The 19,476-nt window shown below is 36.6% G+C and overlaps 1 protein-coding gene across 2 annotated transcripts in view; it reads left to right on the forward strand.

Moving 5' to 3' along the window:
• Positions 1-19,476, forward strand: part of PLD5 (phospholipase D family member 5) — a 155,730-nt gene that overhangs the window by 87,693 nt on the left and 48,561 nt on the right. For both annotated transcript variants that reach the window (XM_056486795.1, XM_056486796.1), the window contains one exon: positions 13,275-13,443. In XM_056486795.1, the coding sequence (XP_056342770.1) occupies positions 13,275-13,443 (169 nt within the window). The remainder of the gene's footprint in view (positions 1-13,274; positions 13,444-19,476) is intronic.

Consider the following 19,476-nt stretch of genomic DNA (forward strand, 5'->3'; position numbering starts at 1 on the left):
TGATGAAGGCCTGACTGCTTTAAAAGGCCTGGTTTTTGCAATAAAGTAAAAGTCTCCTTTGCACTGCCTGGAGACTCTGCTTTGCTCTGCATCATACAACTAACTATCAATATAATTTCATAGTCTAAGGAGTATATTTTGTGCTCAAAGACTAGGATGAGAAATATTATGACTGATTGGAAGAATTTGTGAGCTCAAGATATTATCATAGTAGGCAAGAAGTCATTTTATAGTCTGGAGTTACAGAAAAGTAACTTAATAGTGCAAAGGACAAATTTGTTCATTTGCAGCTGAAAAACAAGAATGGGTGCTGCAAATGAAGAGCTGGAAGAGAATGGGTATTAGAGCAAGGCATTTTACTTTGTTATTGAGATGGACTCTTTGGCTTTTCATAGGCTGGGATTGAATGAGAAGCCTTACTCAATTTCTTAGGTTGCTGGAAATCTCTGTAAAACATTAGCCTTTATCATAGAATCTTCTTAGATTTAAATTTTTCTCCATCGTGAGAGTGTTAAATGTCAAAACAGGGGCCCAGAGAGGGTTCTGTAATCTCCATCCTTGGAGATACCAAAAACTTTTCCAGACAAAGTGATGAGCAACCTGTTCTAAGAGGGCCAGCTTTGAGCAGGAGTGAATGACCTCCAGGGGGGATCATCTAACCTGAATTATTTAATAATGCTGTCTGCTGCTTTGTTTGCTAGAGTGCCAGTTGGATCTCGTTACTCTCTTCTGCAGTGGTGCTCTTCCTTGTAGTCATGTGAGGTTTTATGTGCATTCTTGGAGGAGTGTTTGCCTTCCCTACAATTCAGTGTGACAAGGGGGATTCTGGCAGTTACTAATATCCTGCTGAGGATTAATCCTGGATCTATTCAGCACAAATTCTTAATGTTTTTTGGTTTGTTTTTTTTCTGCAGATGCTGTTGTGCAATTTCTTATTACATGGACTGGGTTAACACCTCAAAATTGTTCTTTGATGATTTTCTGTATTTTTACCTTATTTTTGTCATCCCTGCTTAACAGCATTTCTCCTGTTTCATATTTTGTGGAGTTTATCACTCCTTAAGTTCTGAGGTTATTCTGATCCTGAGTTAGTTGAAAATAATAATAAAACATTCTCAGAAGCAACTTGGAGCAAAAGCTGCTTTAAGTGTCAGTTGTTTTATTAGAGCATGTTGCTTGCAGTTTTAAAACAGGGCTGTAGAAAATTTTTTTTCATGTGCCTGTTGCACATCTCAGCATCATATGGTTTTTAGTTGGTTTTCTTCTTTAGTCTTGGTATCTTTTCACTTTATTTTACTCTTTGAACTTCTCAAATTATAGTAGTCATACAGAAGCAGGACATGATAATAGCAGGGAATGGCAGCTGACTGTAGAGATTCCTAAAGATACATTTCCCTACAGAGATCATTAGAATTGAATTTGCACAACAAATAATTTTTTTCTGAAGGCAGAAAATAATTGAATGATCAAAAAATGTCCTTTCCTCACTCTGAGAACAGAAAAACACTTTTTTCAGATTTTTAAATTTGAAAATACATCTTTTGGTTTCCCATGGGGATATAAATCCCATTTTGTTTAACAGTTTAATTTTTGTAACTCCCAGGCAGCAGTCCAATTGAAATTTTACTAGATTTTCCATCTTTCTGCTGTTTAAGGGAAACAGTTTCTTAGGGAAACAGTAATAAAAGTAGATAGAATTGCTTAGAGATAGATGCAATAATATTTATATCAGGCAAGAAAAGTACCAAATACTTAATGCCATTTTGAAAGGCATTGATAAGTTTTAATCTGGAATATTGTGTGTAACTGACCATCAGTAATCAAGAAGGTTGAACTCATACTTAGTAGGAGAAGGTTCTAAAAGTGAAAAGTGGCTTTAATAAGAAGGATGCTGAAGGCACTTGGCTGTGCAGGGTGAAAGCTAAAAGGAAATTATTATCATCCATGAAAATAACACAGGAGAGAGAAATTACAGAGTGGGATCTCAGTTATTGAGGATAAAAGCTAGAGCAGGTAAAAGGATATCAAATGAGGCAGGTTTCTGCCTAGGAAAGCAGCAAGATAAAAATATTGCAGTATGACAAGTGGTGGTAAAAACTCTTGCTTGCCCTATTATCTTTTCCTCATGTGGATGACAAGGTCATGGATTCAATCCCTGTAGAGGCTGTTCACTTAAAGAGTTGGACTTGGTGGTCCTTGTGAGTCCCTAACAACTCAGAATATTCTGTGAGAATTTAAGAATAAAGGCATATGAAACATTGCCTGAAGTAGCAAGGAGAGAGACTTGATCACCCATGAAATCTCCATTTGAGTGTGGAATGTCTACTTAAGGTCCTACACACTGTCCACAGGATCCATTCTTAAGGCAATAGATCTGGTTTTGTAATTGCTGCAGCTAAAAGAAAGTTGCAGGAAACTTCCAGAGTTATCATTAGAAATAGTAATTAGAGGTCTCAGTTGTTACTGCTGTGCTTCTTGTAATCATGAAGCTGCCAAGTTATCGGTAAACCCCCTTAAAAAACCAAAACAAAACAAAAAAAGAGCTGTACACAAAAAACTGTCTCCCAGAACAGGAAGCCAAATTACACTTATCTGAGGCATCTTATGTAAAGAATTGAATGATGAAATTTAGGTAGCAGTACTTAAAAGTATGTCCCTAGGTAATGTTTATTGGCAGCAGACTTTTTCAGAGGCCCATGCTTCTTCTTTCTAATGTAGTAATTCCTAGGAATTTGCCCAAACTTAATCCTACTTTGTCACTACTGCTTGAGCAACAAGAAGTGCCACTACTAATAAGAGCTTTCAGTCTACCTGGACAAATCAGATATGGTGGAGAAACAGATCTGTCCTGGAGGTTTAGTAACAGTATTATGTTTTCTGCGAATTAAATAATTTGGAAGAAACTTATTGAGAGGAATGCTAACTAGAAAGAGCAAAACAACAGAGGTCATCTAGGATTTAATATGTAGAAGAGGGAGGCAAGGGGAGAAGGAGCCATGAGAGTGGTAGTGTTCAAAACAGGGCACATCTAGAGCAAAAGGTGGTAGAAAAAAAAAAATATGGCCAGTGGTTAGAGCAAGCTTTTTTGATGTAGAGAATGCCCAGGAAAAAAATACAAGAGTAGGTCTATTGTCTTTAGAAAACCCAGTGATCCCCACAAAAGGAATTTGCTGACTCCATTCTGACTTCCTTCCAGCATTTCTTTTCTCAAGAGCAAGAAGAAAGAAAATCTCACAAGAATGAACAGTTCATTCAAGGGGATGTGTTTTGAGCACTTACCAACAAAGTATAAATTCATTATATAAAACATCATCACAATGAAGGATAACCATGAGAGAAATTGTCTTTGTTCTCTCTCACAAAGTGCTTCACAAGGAGCTGGAATGAATAAGCATCTGGGGACAAATTTTTTATAAGAAATATGGGAGCTAAAGAATGAAGTAGCTGTAGAGAAGCTGGTTAAGCTACTTGAAGTTTTTCAGAGCAGGTATGAGCTCCTGAAATGCTGTTGTGACCCCAAATAAATTTCATTCATATGCAAACGTTGATGTGACATCCTTTGTTGGAGATGAATTTTTTTAATAAGATGAAAATGCAAGCTGTTTTCCCTCTGTTGTTTTTAAACACTATTGTGAAATCACAGTCTGAAAGGAAGTTATTCTGGCACGTGAGAAGATGCTGAAGAGTTTTGTAGCACGTTTTAGACATGACAGAGGACAGGGGCGTATCACAGACACATTTTAGATCTTCTTGTCATGATTCATCATAGCCTAACAATAACCTAATGGAAGTGTCTTACAGAAAGCCCAAATATATACAAGGAACAGATGGCAGTTTCTGTTCTTAGTCTGTGTCCATTAAATAGATTTCACACTTATCCCTGAGGCTTGTCTCTGTTGTGCATAAAGAGAGACATGAGCAGAACGCTGCAGCGTTTGACCTCTGTATTGTGCCTTCTTGTATGTGAAATTCAGCTACAGCATGCTCTGAAATGAATGATGATTAGTGTCTAGAGATACTGTTGCTTTCTTTGACATAAAAGTGCCTGGGTGTTTAATTTGAAAAAGAATTTTGAGTAATTCAAACAAGAAATTGTGAAATAAGATTTACTTGAATATAAGATTTACTTGAACCTTAAGAATTTTTTTTCTGATGGAAATATAGGCATTATACCATTTTAAAAGGGTTCAAATCAAAGCTCTGACAGCCACCAAAGAATTGCACAGATCTCGAAATGTGTTGTATGATGCCTTTTCTATTGATTATGAATTTTGAAAGGTCAACTTCCATCAGAACATGGGGAAAGTGAGATGATGGCTGTGCCAGTTTGGTTCAAACAATGTCCTTTTGACATTTCTCGTGGCCTTATCAAACACTCCTTTTTTGCATTGTGATGTTTTGTAAATGTACTTATATCTGTGCTGAACTTTTAGGTAAAGTATGAAAGTTGTGCTATGCTTCAGCTCTGATTACTGATTACACAGCACAGTGGGGCTTCAAGACCTGCCACAGGCTGGATTTAGATAGTAATGATCAATCATCAGTTCCTGCAAGATTTCACCTGAAGTTAAATGATTAGATACGACACCTGAATGTTTCCTAAAATGGAACTCCATTCTGTGTCTTGGAATTTCAGGTGTAGTTGTCACTATTGCAGCACTAGTTGTCACTATAACAAGTAATTCTTCCCTCGTGGAATAAGGCACTGATTCTCATAGATGAAGATGGGACAATAAAGCATAGCATTGGGATAGTGTAGTGATTTTCCACTCAAACCAGCCTTTAACTGTCTGTGGTTGATCTGTTGCTAATTTCAGGTATTGAGTTCTTTTATTCTTCATTAATTTGTATACTGAATTGAAATTAGATACAACACAAGTCCACTATTATATAGGTTTTATGTTAGCTTTATTATATTTTTACACTTGTCTTTATTAAATGTAGCTGTGCTTGTTTCTGGTTTGATGGCTTGACTGCTCAGCTTCATAATGTAATTTTCCTTAGATGGTGTCAAAAAAATTCTATCCAAGTCATAAACAATGCAATATTTATAATTAATCCATAAAGTGTTTATATGTTCTGGCGTACTAGGTCTTTGTCTGTTTGATCTGAATGTATATAAATGGTTACAGAAGGTATATAAAAGAGGATAAATTATTCTGAGATTTTTATGTTCAGATTTGTACCTGAAAAATCTTCTTTTACTGAATTGGTGAGAAATGCCAGACTGAAGTCTAGAAGACTAAACTCTACATGCAGTCTTATCAGTAAATTAAAAGTCAATTCAGTAAACTAAAGAGTTCTTTGCATTCTTATGATGATAATTCTACCAGTTGCAGAGAGATTTCAGTGTCTCAGCTGTTGATACTTATTAGTGATTATTAGTTCTCAGATTTATTTTGCTTATACATGTAGACTTTAACAATCAGACAAGTTAATTTGCTTTTGAAATAATTTTAAAATATCTAATTTATTTAGGTTTTCTCAAACAGGGATGATAATGCTATGGTTCAGGCATAAGATAACAGGGCTAGAAACCTGAAGCAAAACCACACAGTGTTTTATTCCAAAAAGGTCTTTATACGTATTTTTTCTTTCTCTTTTCATTAGATTCTGATTTTTTTTTTCTTCTTCTTTGTGGGTTTTTTTATTGAGCTCTAATGATGCTAAATAGTTTTATACAATGAAAACAACAATCTTATTTCAACATCCTTGTTTCAGCATTTAGAGAGCGAAGGGCAGTTGGTAAGGATTATTTTGGTATGCACCTAGATATGTAAAAGTGTAGGAAAAAGATCAGTATTGAGTGGACTGTTCTGCATAATTCACCAGAAATCCTAAGTCTGCAGAAACCATGCGAAAAGTTCTAAGGCTACTTAAGGCTCTGTGCTTATTGTACTTTATTGATGTATTTTCTTGAACTGAGGCAAATATCAATCATGCCAGGAAAATAAATGAAGATCTTTAATGTTTGCCATTCATTCTTTCTTGTGCTCCTTTTTTTTTTTTTTCAATTTGATATTTTATATGAGTGCTATCTTGGTTCCAGTGTTAAAATGATCTTGGCAGGCTGGATTGAATTTCCCACTAAGGTTCAGATTTGCTTTGACACCAGGGAAATACTGTCCCTGGTAGGGTGAAATGACATTGTGAAACATCTGGTCAATTCTTTCCCTCTTTGGCATGCAGTTTTGCCTTTGGGAACTGAAAGCTGCATCTGAAATGCAACTGTGAAAATTTCATTTTATCACCTAAAATGTGTTTAATTAGAAATCATTCACAGGTTTAGACCTTGGATGACTGGTGAATTTGTATAGTGGATCCTTCTTTGAAACTTTTGTGGTTGTGGTGTGTTACAACACAGATATTGTGTTATTCATTGTAGTAGGACTTTATTATTGGTACATTCTTCTGAAGATGATGGTATCAGAGAGAGGGTATCATCCTTTTCATACATAAGAATCCATGGGACAATCCAAAGAGAAGAGGTATTCTGGGAATGCTTCTAGTTATTTGACCTAGAGAATTGAGTCTAATCTTTAACTGGTAAAAACCAATATCATTCCACTGACATAAGTGCTGACTGAAAATCTTATTTTCTGTATTGTACCAACTGAGAATGTGGGACATAAAATCTGCCAAGATTAATGGATGTGCTGCGCGTGTCCGCATGCTGTATTTGTCTTCTAGACATCGTGATGAGTGGGCACAAAAACAATTATGTGGGCACAGCAATAACAAAGTGATCTTCAAGTTGATTACAAAAAATATAAGAAGGCCTAAGTGGTGAGGAGTTAAAGTATGTTTTGAAATATAGTTATCATACTTCAGTTGCTTCTGTGGACTGGTAAGAAAAAATGAAAAGAAACTAAGTGCAAAGAAGAAGCAGGCCATAGAAGGGGAAAGGTATAAGTTCTAGTTACAGGATTTAACTGGTGTGCTTAAGGATGTACTTCAGTGAATACTTGAAGTTGGCAGGGCTTTTTATTCCCACTCTTGTGCCACAGCCACCTTCTGCAGCTGCATGTTTAAAAGGACCAGCCACTCACTTGGCTGAAGAGGCGTGTGTCTTCTGAGTCGTCACAGATGGTATTCTGAATTTTAGCCTCTGTTTAGGAGATCTGTCAAAATGTTTGCAGTAGGTGCAGGAAGGCTTAACCAGCTGTAGCTGCATGTTACTGAACACAGCATGTGTCTCTTGCATTTGTGCTGGGGCCCTTTCTTAGGTCAGGGTGCCCTGCAGCCAAGCTGGCCCATGCGAGCAGGGGAGTGAGGAGTCACTGACTGACTCCTGTGGTGGAGAGCAGAAACCCAGGGCCAGTGTGTCTTCTTTGGCTTAAGGCAGCACAGCCTTTCATTTGAAACACCACTCCAGTCTGCTCTACTGTGTGCTTGGAAATATTCAAATGAAGTTCTGTACCTTGCACGTCTGCAGAAAAATATATTTAATATCATAAACCTGAATTTATCTGCATTCAGCACAGATCTGATTCAAAGAATAATCTTTAACCAAGCATTTGTCATACCAAGATTTTATGTTTTCTCTCTGGACATCAAGATCTTCATGACTAAAATTCAAAAAGCAGACAAGTAAATGCCATAAAAGAGCTTTCTTTTATAAAGAAAGTACATGCATGTACTCAGGCACTTGCACACATACAAACACACACATGTGCCTCACAGCTGAGACTGTCAGTGTGAGAAGACTGTTACAGAACCTGTGATACATTCTCAGGTGCAAATAGTGCATTAGGTGCTTTTGAGTACTGAGCTTAAACTCACAATCCTTTATAAATTCAATCTTAGCTGCTTTGCATTTCACTTTTAACTCTGGTGTTCTGTCTTGAATTCCCTATAATGGGTCAAACAAAATTTATTTAAAATTGAAATTCACAGCATAAGCATGTGATAGCACATTTTCTTATAGTACAACTTCTCATGCTGGAAGAATTAGATGTAATTAATTACAAAGTAAATACTACAAGAAATGCACAGTTTGATTTTTCTTTACTGGATATACTATTAATTATCCAAATACACTGGATACCTTTATGCTCCAGTTCTGATCTCAAAGCAGACTTCTTGCACTTGATCTTCCAAATCATTACCACTGTCTTTAAGTAGAATATCCAAATACAGTTGTGCTATACTTTCTCTCTTTTTTTAGGATACTTTTTCTATGAACCCAGAAAGCAGGTTTTTTTGCATGTTTTTTTTTTGCATGTAACTGTACCCTGTGTAGAAGTGCATTTCTTAATCCCTTCAGAATCAAGAACTGGAGCTGTAGATCAGTTGAGAAGACAAGGTGCTCTTGGCCAGGATACAGATAGTTATTAGATCTGAGGGGGAAGAGTGGTAGAAGGGTGTGATGAAGAAGGATTTGAAAGCAACATGGTGAAAGCCTTAATTGAAAACACTGGTTTTAGAAAGATGGTAGGTTTTGAATAAACTTTAAGATTCTGCTGTTATAAGAGAAGCAGATCTGGAACTCTGAGTAGATGTGGTCCTTTAGGCCACGTGATGGTGATTCCAGGGCTTCTGGGTTAAGAAAGAAAGAAAGAAAAAGCTGTCAAAAGAGGGCATCTTTAAATAGGACCCTAGTGTAGAGGCAGGACTCACCTACCTTTCTCAATTATCTTCTTTTTTTTCTCTCCCTTGTCTGAAGTAGAGCAGCCTTATGTCAAAGCCTTTGTTCATCTTTTGCTTCTTTATTGTCTCATACAAATCATTGCAGTGTTTTCTTACTAAATTTCTTCCCCTTAATGGTGAGTAAATTCAGATGATGTAGAGATGCTCAAGTGCATATGACCTGGGTTTTCTTTGGTAGATGACTGTGGATTGAAACAAACTTGACTGAATAGTGTTCCAGAGTTTATTGTTTTAATATGGTGCGAACCATCAAAAAATACTTCTTTTGTACTAGGAGAATTGTCACAGCTAAATTTTTCTACAGAGCTATAAATTTCTGCCAATAGCCCAAAACTTTTTCAAGAGACAGACATATAGCATCTGCCTATTTTCACTGTCCTAGCCCTCTCTACTTTGATTAACTCATGTGCTAAATTAAGAACCTCTGTTTCCTTTTGAGGAACAACTTGGTGTGACAGAAACAAATTTTCTTGCTTTCTGACCAAAGAAGTGTCAAAGAGGAACAAGAATCCTTAACTGCAGACAGAATTCACTTGGTATTGCTAAATGCAAGTCATGGCTGAGCTCAGAAGAGTTTGATTATTGAGATCATGGTCTGTTCTGTGGTAGGCATTAGATACCATTCATTGCCCCATGTCTGTAAGCTAAGAGGAGCTTGGTCTCACTCTGCTCCTTGTCTCTCTAACTTCACAGAAATTGAGTAACATTACTTTCTCAGTCTTTGTGAGGTAGTTTTGAGGATATTCAGCTGTAAAACTGAAGAGGCAAGCGTATGTTGGTATTATCAGATGAAATAGAGCACCAGGAAATCAGAGGGGGGAAGGACATCTTCATTCAACAGGTGTAAGGTTATCTGCTAATCATTTTGAGGATAGGAAAAATCTGTTTTAATCACCATGGTACATTTGTGTTTCGCTTTGTTAATATGCCATTTTTGCAGAATGAACTATGTCACTATGTCTAACTTTCCTCAATGTCTGTGAATGACCTTCTCTCCTGGAAGTTTTTGTAATACCATATTTGAAGAACCTCTTTGTGGGTCATATTGGAACAAAAATGAAAGCTAAATTTAGCTTTTATTGATGGGATTAGGGTTTGCAAACTCAATTTTTTTCACAGAACTTTTAACAAAACTCATCTTGACTTAGTACTGGAACTTTGCTATTGTGCCAAACAAAAAGGGAATATAAAGGCAAAATCACTTAGTATAAAAGTTGGGTTCTTGGCTATTTGCACTGCTTCTGAGCTTGGTGTTGGGTTTTAACATTGGAAGTTTATGGCAGAATCAATTCATTATTAAAGAGAAATCTACACTGTGAAAACAATGTTTTAACTAGTGCCCTAGCTAGATGAAATATCTTTTCTTTTTTTCCCTTTTCTTTTCTTTTATATTTTGTGCTAAAGAGCACAAAGTAGAATTATAGAATATGATGAGTTGGAAGGGTCTCATCAGGGTTATTGAGTCCAGCTCCTGGCCCTGCAAAGGACATCCCGAGAATCTCATCATGTGCCTGAGAGCATTTTCCAAACCCTTCTCAGACTCAGGCTTGGTGCTGTGACCACTTCCCTGTACTTGCTATTTGGTAAAACAGAAGAGGAGGAAAGATATTACCAGATAGTATCTGTTCTGAATAACAGTTTTGTTAACATTTGGCTTCTACTGGATGACCAAACCCTAACTATGGAATGGCAGGAGCTGTGCAGTCATGTGTGTTATTTAGTGCTGGTGCCATAGCCTGGTGAATGCTATGCAAATTTAGAAGCTGGAAGATGTTCTAGTGAAGAGCAAGTTCATTCCAATAGTTGGGACAAACTTCCTTGCCAAGAGGCACCTTGTCCTTGACAGGGGCCCTTTTAGGAGGAGTTGCATTCCTTATTGCCCAGTAAATTTTCCTTCCTACTTTCTTTGAAAAAGTAAAAGTTTTAACTGATGAGAAATGAGGAAGAGCCCAACTTTTGTGCATGTCTTGATAGTGTCTGTAACAAAATGTATGTGATCAGCAATGACTCACAACTCTTCCTGTGTTATAGCTTAGTGCCCACCTTAATAATGTGAAGTCAGAAATAAATATGTATGTGTTTGGCTGGGTCAGGTCTGTCATCTCAAATATGATGAGTTTTGATTTTGGAGATATTGGAGATATGTAAAAACCTGACTGGATAGTGTCCTGATAGTGTCCTGCTGGCATTGACCCTCCTTTGACAAGGAGAGTTGAGCTACGTGACCTCCAGATCATCTTAGCCCTTCTGAGGCAGGGTTAGGTTTTTGGCAGCTCTCAACTTAGCAGAAAAAGAGACAGGAGAAGAGGAAGTTAAGCTAATGCTTTCCAATGAGACAAGTTCAGTACAGCCCATAGGAAACACTCCTAAAAGCCACTGGAAGTGACTGTGGCAGATTCAGTCCTATCAGTTATCAGTGGGCTCCTGTATAATTCATTTACATGGGTTCCACTAGAAAACACTGTGTAGGTGAGGAGATATTCTAATGTTGGGAAACTTTGATCACTACTTGTTCAAGGGAGTGATGTGCTAAATCAGAACTGCATTTGACATTATTTTTGAAGAATTACTTGATATTAAGAATATCTTTGAAGCATATTCAGAATAACTCTTTCCTGTATCTAGACATGATTGAGTTGGTGATGGAAGATTTCAGAAAAAGTGCATTCATTTCTGATCTTTGCAACTGGCTAATGAGAGAGGTTTCATGTCCTTGTAGAGATCACTTTATTTTCTCAGCTTCAATTTCTTGCTCTTTGAAGTGGCTATCCTGCAACTCTGCATAAAAAAGTTCTGGAAACATGGGCGTGCTAAGAGCTACAATATGATTAGTAATGCTAACTATTGAAAAGGAACAAGCTATGCTTTCAAGGGATCTAACCAAATTTTTATGAAGTTCTGTAACAGGATTATTGGTAAAAGTAAGCCTAAACCCCTGAGTGTTAGAGTAAAAGAGTTTATTTTAGTTTATTTTTTAATGCTTTTAAAAGGACACTCAATTTTTAGAGTACTGGTTATTTCAGAAAGTTTGTAAACAAGGTAGGCAGAGTGTTTTAGGATAAAATATACTTTAAAGACATTAAAAATCTAGTTGGGTTTTTAACATTTTAATTATTATTTTCTGATTTCCAACTCCATTACTGCAATGTAGCTAGGTTTAATGTTAATAAATAGAATAGTGTGTTCAAAGTAAGTTGTGGAGAGTGTAATTGGTAATTAGTGGTACCTATGTTGTTTGACTGATTTGGAGGAATGAGAGAACATACAGGAGGAGCTGTGCCTGTTCTGGTTTGGATGGTGAGATTTTTTGCCAGGCCAGGAGATTGACCATGGGTTTACTTTATCACAATTCTTGCTAGATTTTCTTAACGTTAAGAGTACCAATCTTCAGTCTTTTAATGGGTTCACTTCAGAAACATGCTTGGTATTCTGAAATAGCTGTAAAAGTTTCCATGTGAACCCTCTAAGATGAACTGAATTAATAGAATATACTGTATGAATCTGTTTTTCTAAGAGTCAAAACATGTACAATTCTCTTTTACCCTGGAATTTTGTAATAATGATTTACTTAAAGTTTACAAATTATATTCATATTATGGGAGTTGATAATTAACACTATTGACAAGTACAAAAACAGTGTAGAAGTGCTTGATGTACTTGTATATGATAGAGGAGTGTTCTCTGAGTTCCTATTACAGCTTTCCTACATCTGGTTTGTATCATTCACAGTAGAAGTGGCAGATGTTGGGGGCACTTATATGAAAATTTATTCTCTTTACTTAAAGCCAGAATTTAAGAACTTGTTTTATTTTATTTAATTTTAAAATTCCTCTGCTGAGTGTAGAAAGAAGCTTTACCTGCTGCAATTTAGCAATTTAGCAGTGAGGTGGTGTGCTGAATGAAGCACATCATTTCCCTGAAGCAGAGGAGCAGATTTTAAGCTGACAGTTTACTACAGTGCTTGTTTGCCTTTCTGGATGTGATTGCATCCATATGAATTTATGTACTCTAATTTGAAAATGTTTTGAATACTGTAGAAAGTAAGATCAAAGAGCTTTCCAAAAAGAGCAAGAAGCTAAAAGGTCATAATTCTTTTTTTAACCACTGGGTCCCAGTTAGAGCCTTACACAGGTAAAAAACAAGCAGAAAAATTGGGTAGCTTAGAGCAGTTGTGGAGGGAGAATTCATAGGTAGAGATGGCAATGTAATAAAATGTCATATGTAAAGGCAGACCTAAGAGAATGCCAGGGAATGTACTTCTTGCCACATTCCTTAGAGAGGAGAAAATACATTCAGAGATGAGTGTTTCAAAGCAAGAGGAGATTGTTTCATTCTTCCCATCCTCACCTTACAGACTGATTCCCAGTTACTGTGTTGTAAGAAATAACCTTTTCCCTCTGTAAGCTAATTTTGCAGGGCTTTGAAAGCTTAATTGGCTTTGCTATATTAGCAGTAGGTCATTTCTGCACTTCATTGTTCTGGGAAGTGTGGAACATGATAGTCAGATGCTTCAGGGAGAGTTGCAGGGTGGCAAACTGCTGAGAGCCTCTCAGAGCAGCAGTTGAACCTTCTAATAAAGAAAAGTGCTTTTGTTAAGTGGTTATCTTTTCCTTATCTATTCTCAGGGTTGCTCTTGTGGAAAATATTCCTGAAGGGATCAACTATTCAGACAGTGCACCATCCCATTTGTCTCTTTTCCAAGGCTGGATGAATTTGCTTAATATGGCTGAAAAGTCTGTTGACATAGTATCTTCCCAGTGGGACCTCAATCACAGCCATCCATCAGCATGCCAGGTATGTTCTAGCCTAACAAAAGAGTGAGACCTTAACAGTCTGTTCTTGTTGTCAAACTAATAATTTTACTGAAACCCTTCCCTGTAGCAGAACTATTTGTTTGGGCAGTCTAAAAAATCATTTTCTTATGGGGATTTTCCTGCCAATGCAAAAGTTTCTGAGATCAGTGGTGTGCTTGGACTAGATAACATTCAACATATACTAATAGCACTTCCATCTTAGGAAAGGAAGTCATTAAGTGTAACCTTAAGAAAGCTGTCAAATTGTATCTATACTAGCACATCCTCCTATTTGGGAATATTCATAAATCTGTATGATTATTTTGTATTTAGTACTACAGATGAAATAAAAAGGCAAGCATGTGGATTATTTCTCCAGCCAAATAGATGGATAGAATTACACTTACAAGGAACAATAGCCTATCAGATGATTCATAGCTTTTCAAAATTAATCTTGGGAAGGAGCAGTGTTCAAGATTTCTGCAATTAAAAACAGCATGAAAAATCATAAATCATAGTGAATAAGGCAGACAAGCATTACAGTGATGCTATGCCAACAAACACTTCATTTTTGAGAGCAATTCTCTTAAAAATATGGTCAGGAAAGGTTTCCATTTAGCATCACTTCTGAAACTAAGATAACAAAGAAGGGATAGGCTGAGAGTATCTCCTCTTTTCCACTAGATAGATTGGTTGCTGAAAGGAGCCACTCAGCTGACACGAAATGGGGCTGAAATGACAGCCAGGTAACTATAAGGAGTCAACTCTATTGTACCATGGCATAAACTCTTGTATTTTCTTTTTAGTTCTGTTGATGCTGTGCAGTAAAAAATGCCTTTTGGTAGATGATAGGCAAATCCTGGTGTTCTAATCAACTATATTCTGCTTCTTTTATAGACTATAGCCTAGCTGAGCACCATACATTAACTTTTCTTCAGAATAAGTTTAGTAGTGCATGTCCATTTAAAATACTGAAAATAAAAGGTGAGCAGGTAAATAGAAAATGTAATGCAAACCCTTCATTTTAGAACGTTTATAAATATTGGAATATGGTTTGTGAATAAATTTATGGAGTATCAAAATATTGACTTTTTTCACAATGTAATTATACAGCTAAGCTTTATTTAAATTTATTGCCTAAGTAGTTTTAAGCCCATGTACTGTCATTCAAGCAGATGAATTCAAGGAGATAGTGCCTTAGATGTTTCTAGGATGTGCATGAATTGTTATGTGCATGAATCTTTCAAAAATATTTTGTCTGAAAAAAATTCAGCATGTCATTTGCTTCAAAACTGGCAGAGCCTAACAAATCCCAAACAGAAGATAAAAAGCCAGCAAAATTAAAATTGGGATTCCAGTAGTTAAGCATCAAATCCATTCCCTTTTTCACATTCACATTGCAAAGTAAAAACTGTAAGATACTGTTCAGCAGGAAAGGAAAAAGAAAAGCTGGAAAAATGAAACATTTTTCATAATATTCTATTCTAGCTATCTTTTTCTGCCTGCTAGTAGTCTTACAAAAATGAATAATTACTTCTGCTTAAATGCAATTAATATTCCAGTCATTTTCTCATTTGTACAGCAGTGTGGGCTGAGCAGCTGATAGATCTTTCTGTCGAGCTTGTCCATTCATGCCAGAACACTGTATTGTTATTGGCCAGTCTGACTGCTAAAAAATTGCCAAGAGGCAGTGTTTCTTAGCAAATTGCTGTCCCAGAGAATGTACACAAAGCTCACTCTGTGAAAGGGAAGGGAGAAAACTTGTATTGCTACATCTGATTTCTCCTCTCAGTGAAGTGAAAGTGAAATTTCAGAGAAGCTTCAATAACTATAATCTAGTAATTGTTTGAAGAATGAGTCCAATGTCCTCAAGTCTTTACAGTTTGAGTTTGGGGAAATTTGCCCAGCATAGCAGAAGCATTATGAAAGGTAAGGGGATGAGATGCAAAGCTCCCAGATAGTAGAGTGCTTAGTGAATGAGTTCTAGTTGTTCGTTGAATGAGTCTTGTTTTTTAGAAACTAAGAACATAACCATTTTCCCTACAGACCCACATCCTGCTATTAATTAGCAATTTCCATTTTATGAATATTCAAGTCATACTGGAGAGCAAGGTTTTCTACAGGAGCACTTGAACAGACATGGATTTTTGAAGGAGAAAAGCAGAGTTGGCTAGATTTCTTTCTCTCAATTAGTTACAAGGTTTAACTGCCTTCTCTAGATATGTGTGTGTAGTCACAGACATAGATGCATCCATACATGTACACACAAATATAGGCAGTATACATATTGAAGAAAAATACAGCAAGAAATTCTGCAACTTTGTATACAAACACACACACACACACATATATATATATATATATATATATATATGCCCAATATATGTGTCACCTGTATATATATGTATTGTCCATCTTGTCCAAACATATATTGGACATACATAGATATGTATACATCTGTATATATAAAAGTGCAGAACTTCCTGCATTTTTTCTGTATTTTTGTTGGTGGGTATGTTACCTGGTGTCCTTGACTCTTGCTTGTCTGTATTTTGTTGTTATAAATCTAAATAAACATTCATTGCTGGCTGAGCTGTCCAGGTCACAACAGCCACGCTCAGTCATCTGAGATGATGAGTTTTGCTAAATTGGATTCTCTAAAGACAGACACCTGATGAGACAGTGTTTCTGTGCTTCAACAGATAAAGCAGTCAAATAAACAAATATTTGCTTGGCAAAATAGGGAGTTCTTTCTATGCTGCTTTCCTCATTCAGAAAAATCCACATATTTTGACAAGTTTGTATTGTCATATGTGAGTTTTCAAGATAACAGGGTAGTTGTCCTGTAGAAGCATTGAGGTTTTTGTGGAATGTGAGTATGTGGCTCTTCCTGTGGTAATCTATGTTCAGAGATATTATAGGAAAAAAGAAACGTATTTTTTGAGGATGGCTTTTGATTCATTTTCAGTGAAAAGAGAGAGGTAAATATAAGATCATGCCGGTTCACAATTTTCACAGTTCATTTCCTCTGGCTCATCTTATGTTTTGAAACTTTAATTTAGAATGACCTTTTAGATTTCCAGCTAGTCCTTTACAAACTTCAATTTGTTTTTCACAAATCAGAATCAGTGCCATCATGGCATTGCCATGTATGCAACACAGTTGTCCTTGCATGGATATTTGGATTAACATAAGATGATCAAGGGTAGATTTGCATCTGATTTTTACAAGTGTCACATAAAAAATAGATACTTCTGATTTTATTTACCAGCCGGCTGTGCATCTCCCATATGGCTTGGTGGGAGAAGTCTCCCATCCATCTGATACTCTGTCTCACCTAAGGCAGCTGTCCAGCTTGGTAATGAATCTCTGATGAGGAGTCATGAGTCACTCACACATGAGCTCACCACGGAGCTTAAGTGATTTGTTTGGTACAACAAATGTTAGTGCAAGAGCTTAAGTTCCCTTCCTTGAAAATTATTAAAAAAATGCAGATAAATACAAAGAGGAGGATATCTCCAAATCTAGCAGCTCCTGGTGGAAATTGGATAGGATCAGCTGTAGAGATCTATAAGCTCATCTTTACATAAACACCTCTTCAGGTGGTGGCGTTTCCCTGGTACTGGCTGAGGCATAGAAAATAAATTCAATGAAAGGAGAGTTTTTAAAGTGAAATCATATTCCCTTCCTTTGCATCAGCTGTTTGGTTAGAAGAATTGAGGAAAGCATTTATTAGTTCTGTATTAAATAGCAGCTGTAAAAGTTAGGATTTCTTGATTTATTTGCTCTATTGGTTTCTGCTAGCATGCTGTGGTTTTTAGTGATGTTTTAGAAATACACCCAGAGTCTTGATTGTGGGAAAACTTGGAAAAAAATAGTAGAAATATATATAAAAAACAGAAGAAAAGTCTATGAAATAACCAGGTTTTTTCTGTGTGATTAAAAATATATTAATTTTCTAAACTGCAGGAATTTATCTTATTGAAGAATACAATAATGCAATTTGAGAGTCCTTCAGTAAATACAGCATTTTCATGTTTGCATCTCCCCATTTTATTTCTAATGAGGAACCTATGCTGATGGAGACAAAAGCAGACGTGGGAAATCAGCCAGGCTACAATCAGCCTGTCTAGAGTCTGCCAATAAATTGCTTTGGGGGAAATTTCATTACCTTTCGGTAATGACAACTTCAGGGGTTTTTTTAATTTACCCGTTTTCTGTGGCAGGTACAGTTGGGACTGATGTTTGAGATTTATGATGATTTAAAGCTACCATGTGAAAGTAATTTTTTTCATGTGATAAATACTTATTACATTCTATTTTGTCACTTTTGGTAAGTGATTTTCAAACAGCCCAGCGAAAAATGTTAGAGAATATTTTATCAGGATAAGCAGATTTCTAGTGGTATTATTTGTTAAAAAGCAGATATTGCTGTAAGGTAGCCACAGATTCATAGCACTTGGCTGCTCCAGTTTCTCAGTCTTCCCAAGCTGGATATATAGAAATTCTTCTGATCACTGTCACGTAGCTGTGCAGCAGCCTGGTATTGTCTCACAAAGGGAATGTGATCTGAATGACAGCAAAGGGTTTGTATTCAATGGAAGCATTTCAAATGTTCTGACAGCAGTAACAAAACATTTCAGACCTTCCATCCCGTCTTTTTTTCTTTTCATAGAACAAACCAGTAAAATTGCAAGTAAACATGTCAGAAAGTGTAGAAACTGAGTTTCAAATTAATATTAATGGGGAAGAAGACTAGGTTCTCCAGCAGTGTGGGAAGAATTTCTAGTAACCCTGTTTACTGGAGTATGTACTTGTTTTTAAAATCAAGTTGTGAATTTTTCATTTGGGTCATTGAGCTTAAGCCTTGGTGAGTGCCTGCAGAGGGATGATGCAGTGACAGGTGAGGGAATTCTTTCCAGTTTTGTCACAGGTGGTGGTTTTATGTATCTATATAAACACAAATATTTGTGGTGAGCATGCTCCTGGTTGTAGCCATCAGTACTTAGAGATGCTTTAAATGTTGAATCAATTTGAGGTTTTACCATTTATAAACACAATCAGAAAAAAAATGCCATAATTGAATAGCTTGTGGCGTCCCTGATGGGAAAACAGACGCATTTTCATAGGAGATGGTTTTGTTGGAATGCAGCGCTGCGCTCCAAGCAATCTGTGAACCCATAGGATGGGCTGTTCAGCAGGCCTGTAGGAGATAGCTGTGCTGTTAAAACTCAGGAGGTGCTGCCAAGTTCTTTTTTGTCCAAACTACAATTAATACAGAAAGTCCAGGCTTGTTTATCAAAGAATTTATAAATCATATGTAAATATAATCTCATGCAGGTAGAAGTGACAATAATATCCAAAAATAGCTACCATAGGGAAATAAAATTAGGAGCCATCCCCTGAAGCAATTCATTTAATCAGTTTTAGACATTAACTTCCTTAGCATTTCTTTATCAGAACAGTTAACACATTAATTTGTACTGATAATGATAATAATTTTCCATCAAATTTATGAATGTATTTTCCATGTTTATTTCTGTATGCTAGAGCTTTCTGCTGTTCTTCTTGACAAAATCAGTTTTTACAGATAACCCAAACAAAAATAGTGTTTTTCTGTCTACCTTCCCAGATTTGGTTAGAGTCTAGCAGTGTCAGGCTGTAGCACTTGCATGAGAAACCCTCTTGGAGGGAGCAGGGCACCCAGGAACACTGCTCAGTGCACTTCTGCTCCCCCAGAATGATGCTGGAGCAGCTGCATAACTCTATGTGCAGCATCCATCTCCTCCTCCGCATCTCATTAATTCTCACACTCTCTGTAACATCTGCTCTTCTTCTTAAAAAGACCCAGCACAATCTCTGGTGTAAGAATTAAGGATTGTTTTTAGCTTGATGAGGTATGTGAGGAAAAGCCACTCCTTGCCTTCCACAACAGCTCAGGGCTTTTGGGTGTGTGAGTTAAAATCATGGATGGCATTTCTTACATATGGAGCTGCCTAGTCACCTTGAGAAATGCTGAATCGGAGTAAAAGAA

The sequence above is a fragment of the Oenanthe melanoleuca genome, chromosome 3, assembly GCF_029582105.1.
Source record: "Oenanthe melanoleuca isolate GR-GAL-2019-014 chromosome 3, OMel1.0, whole genome shotgun sequence".
Lineage (NCBI taxonomy): Eukaryota > Metazoa > Chordata > Aves > Passeriformes > Muscicapidae > Oenanthe > Oenanthe melanoleuca.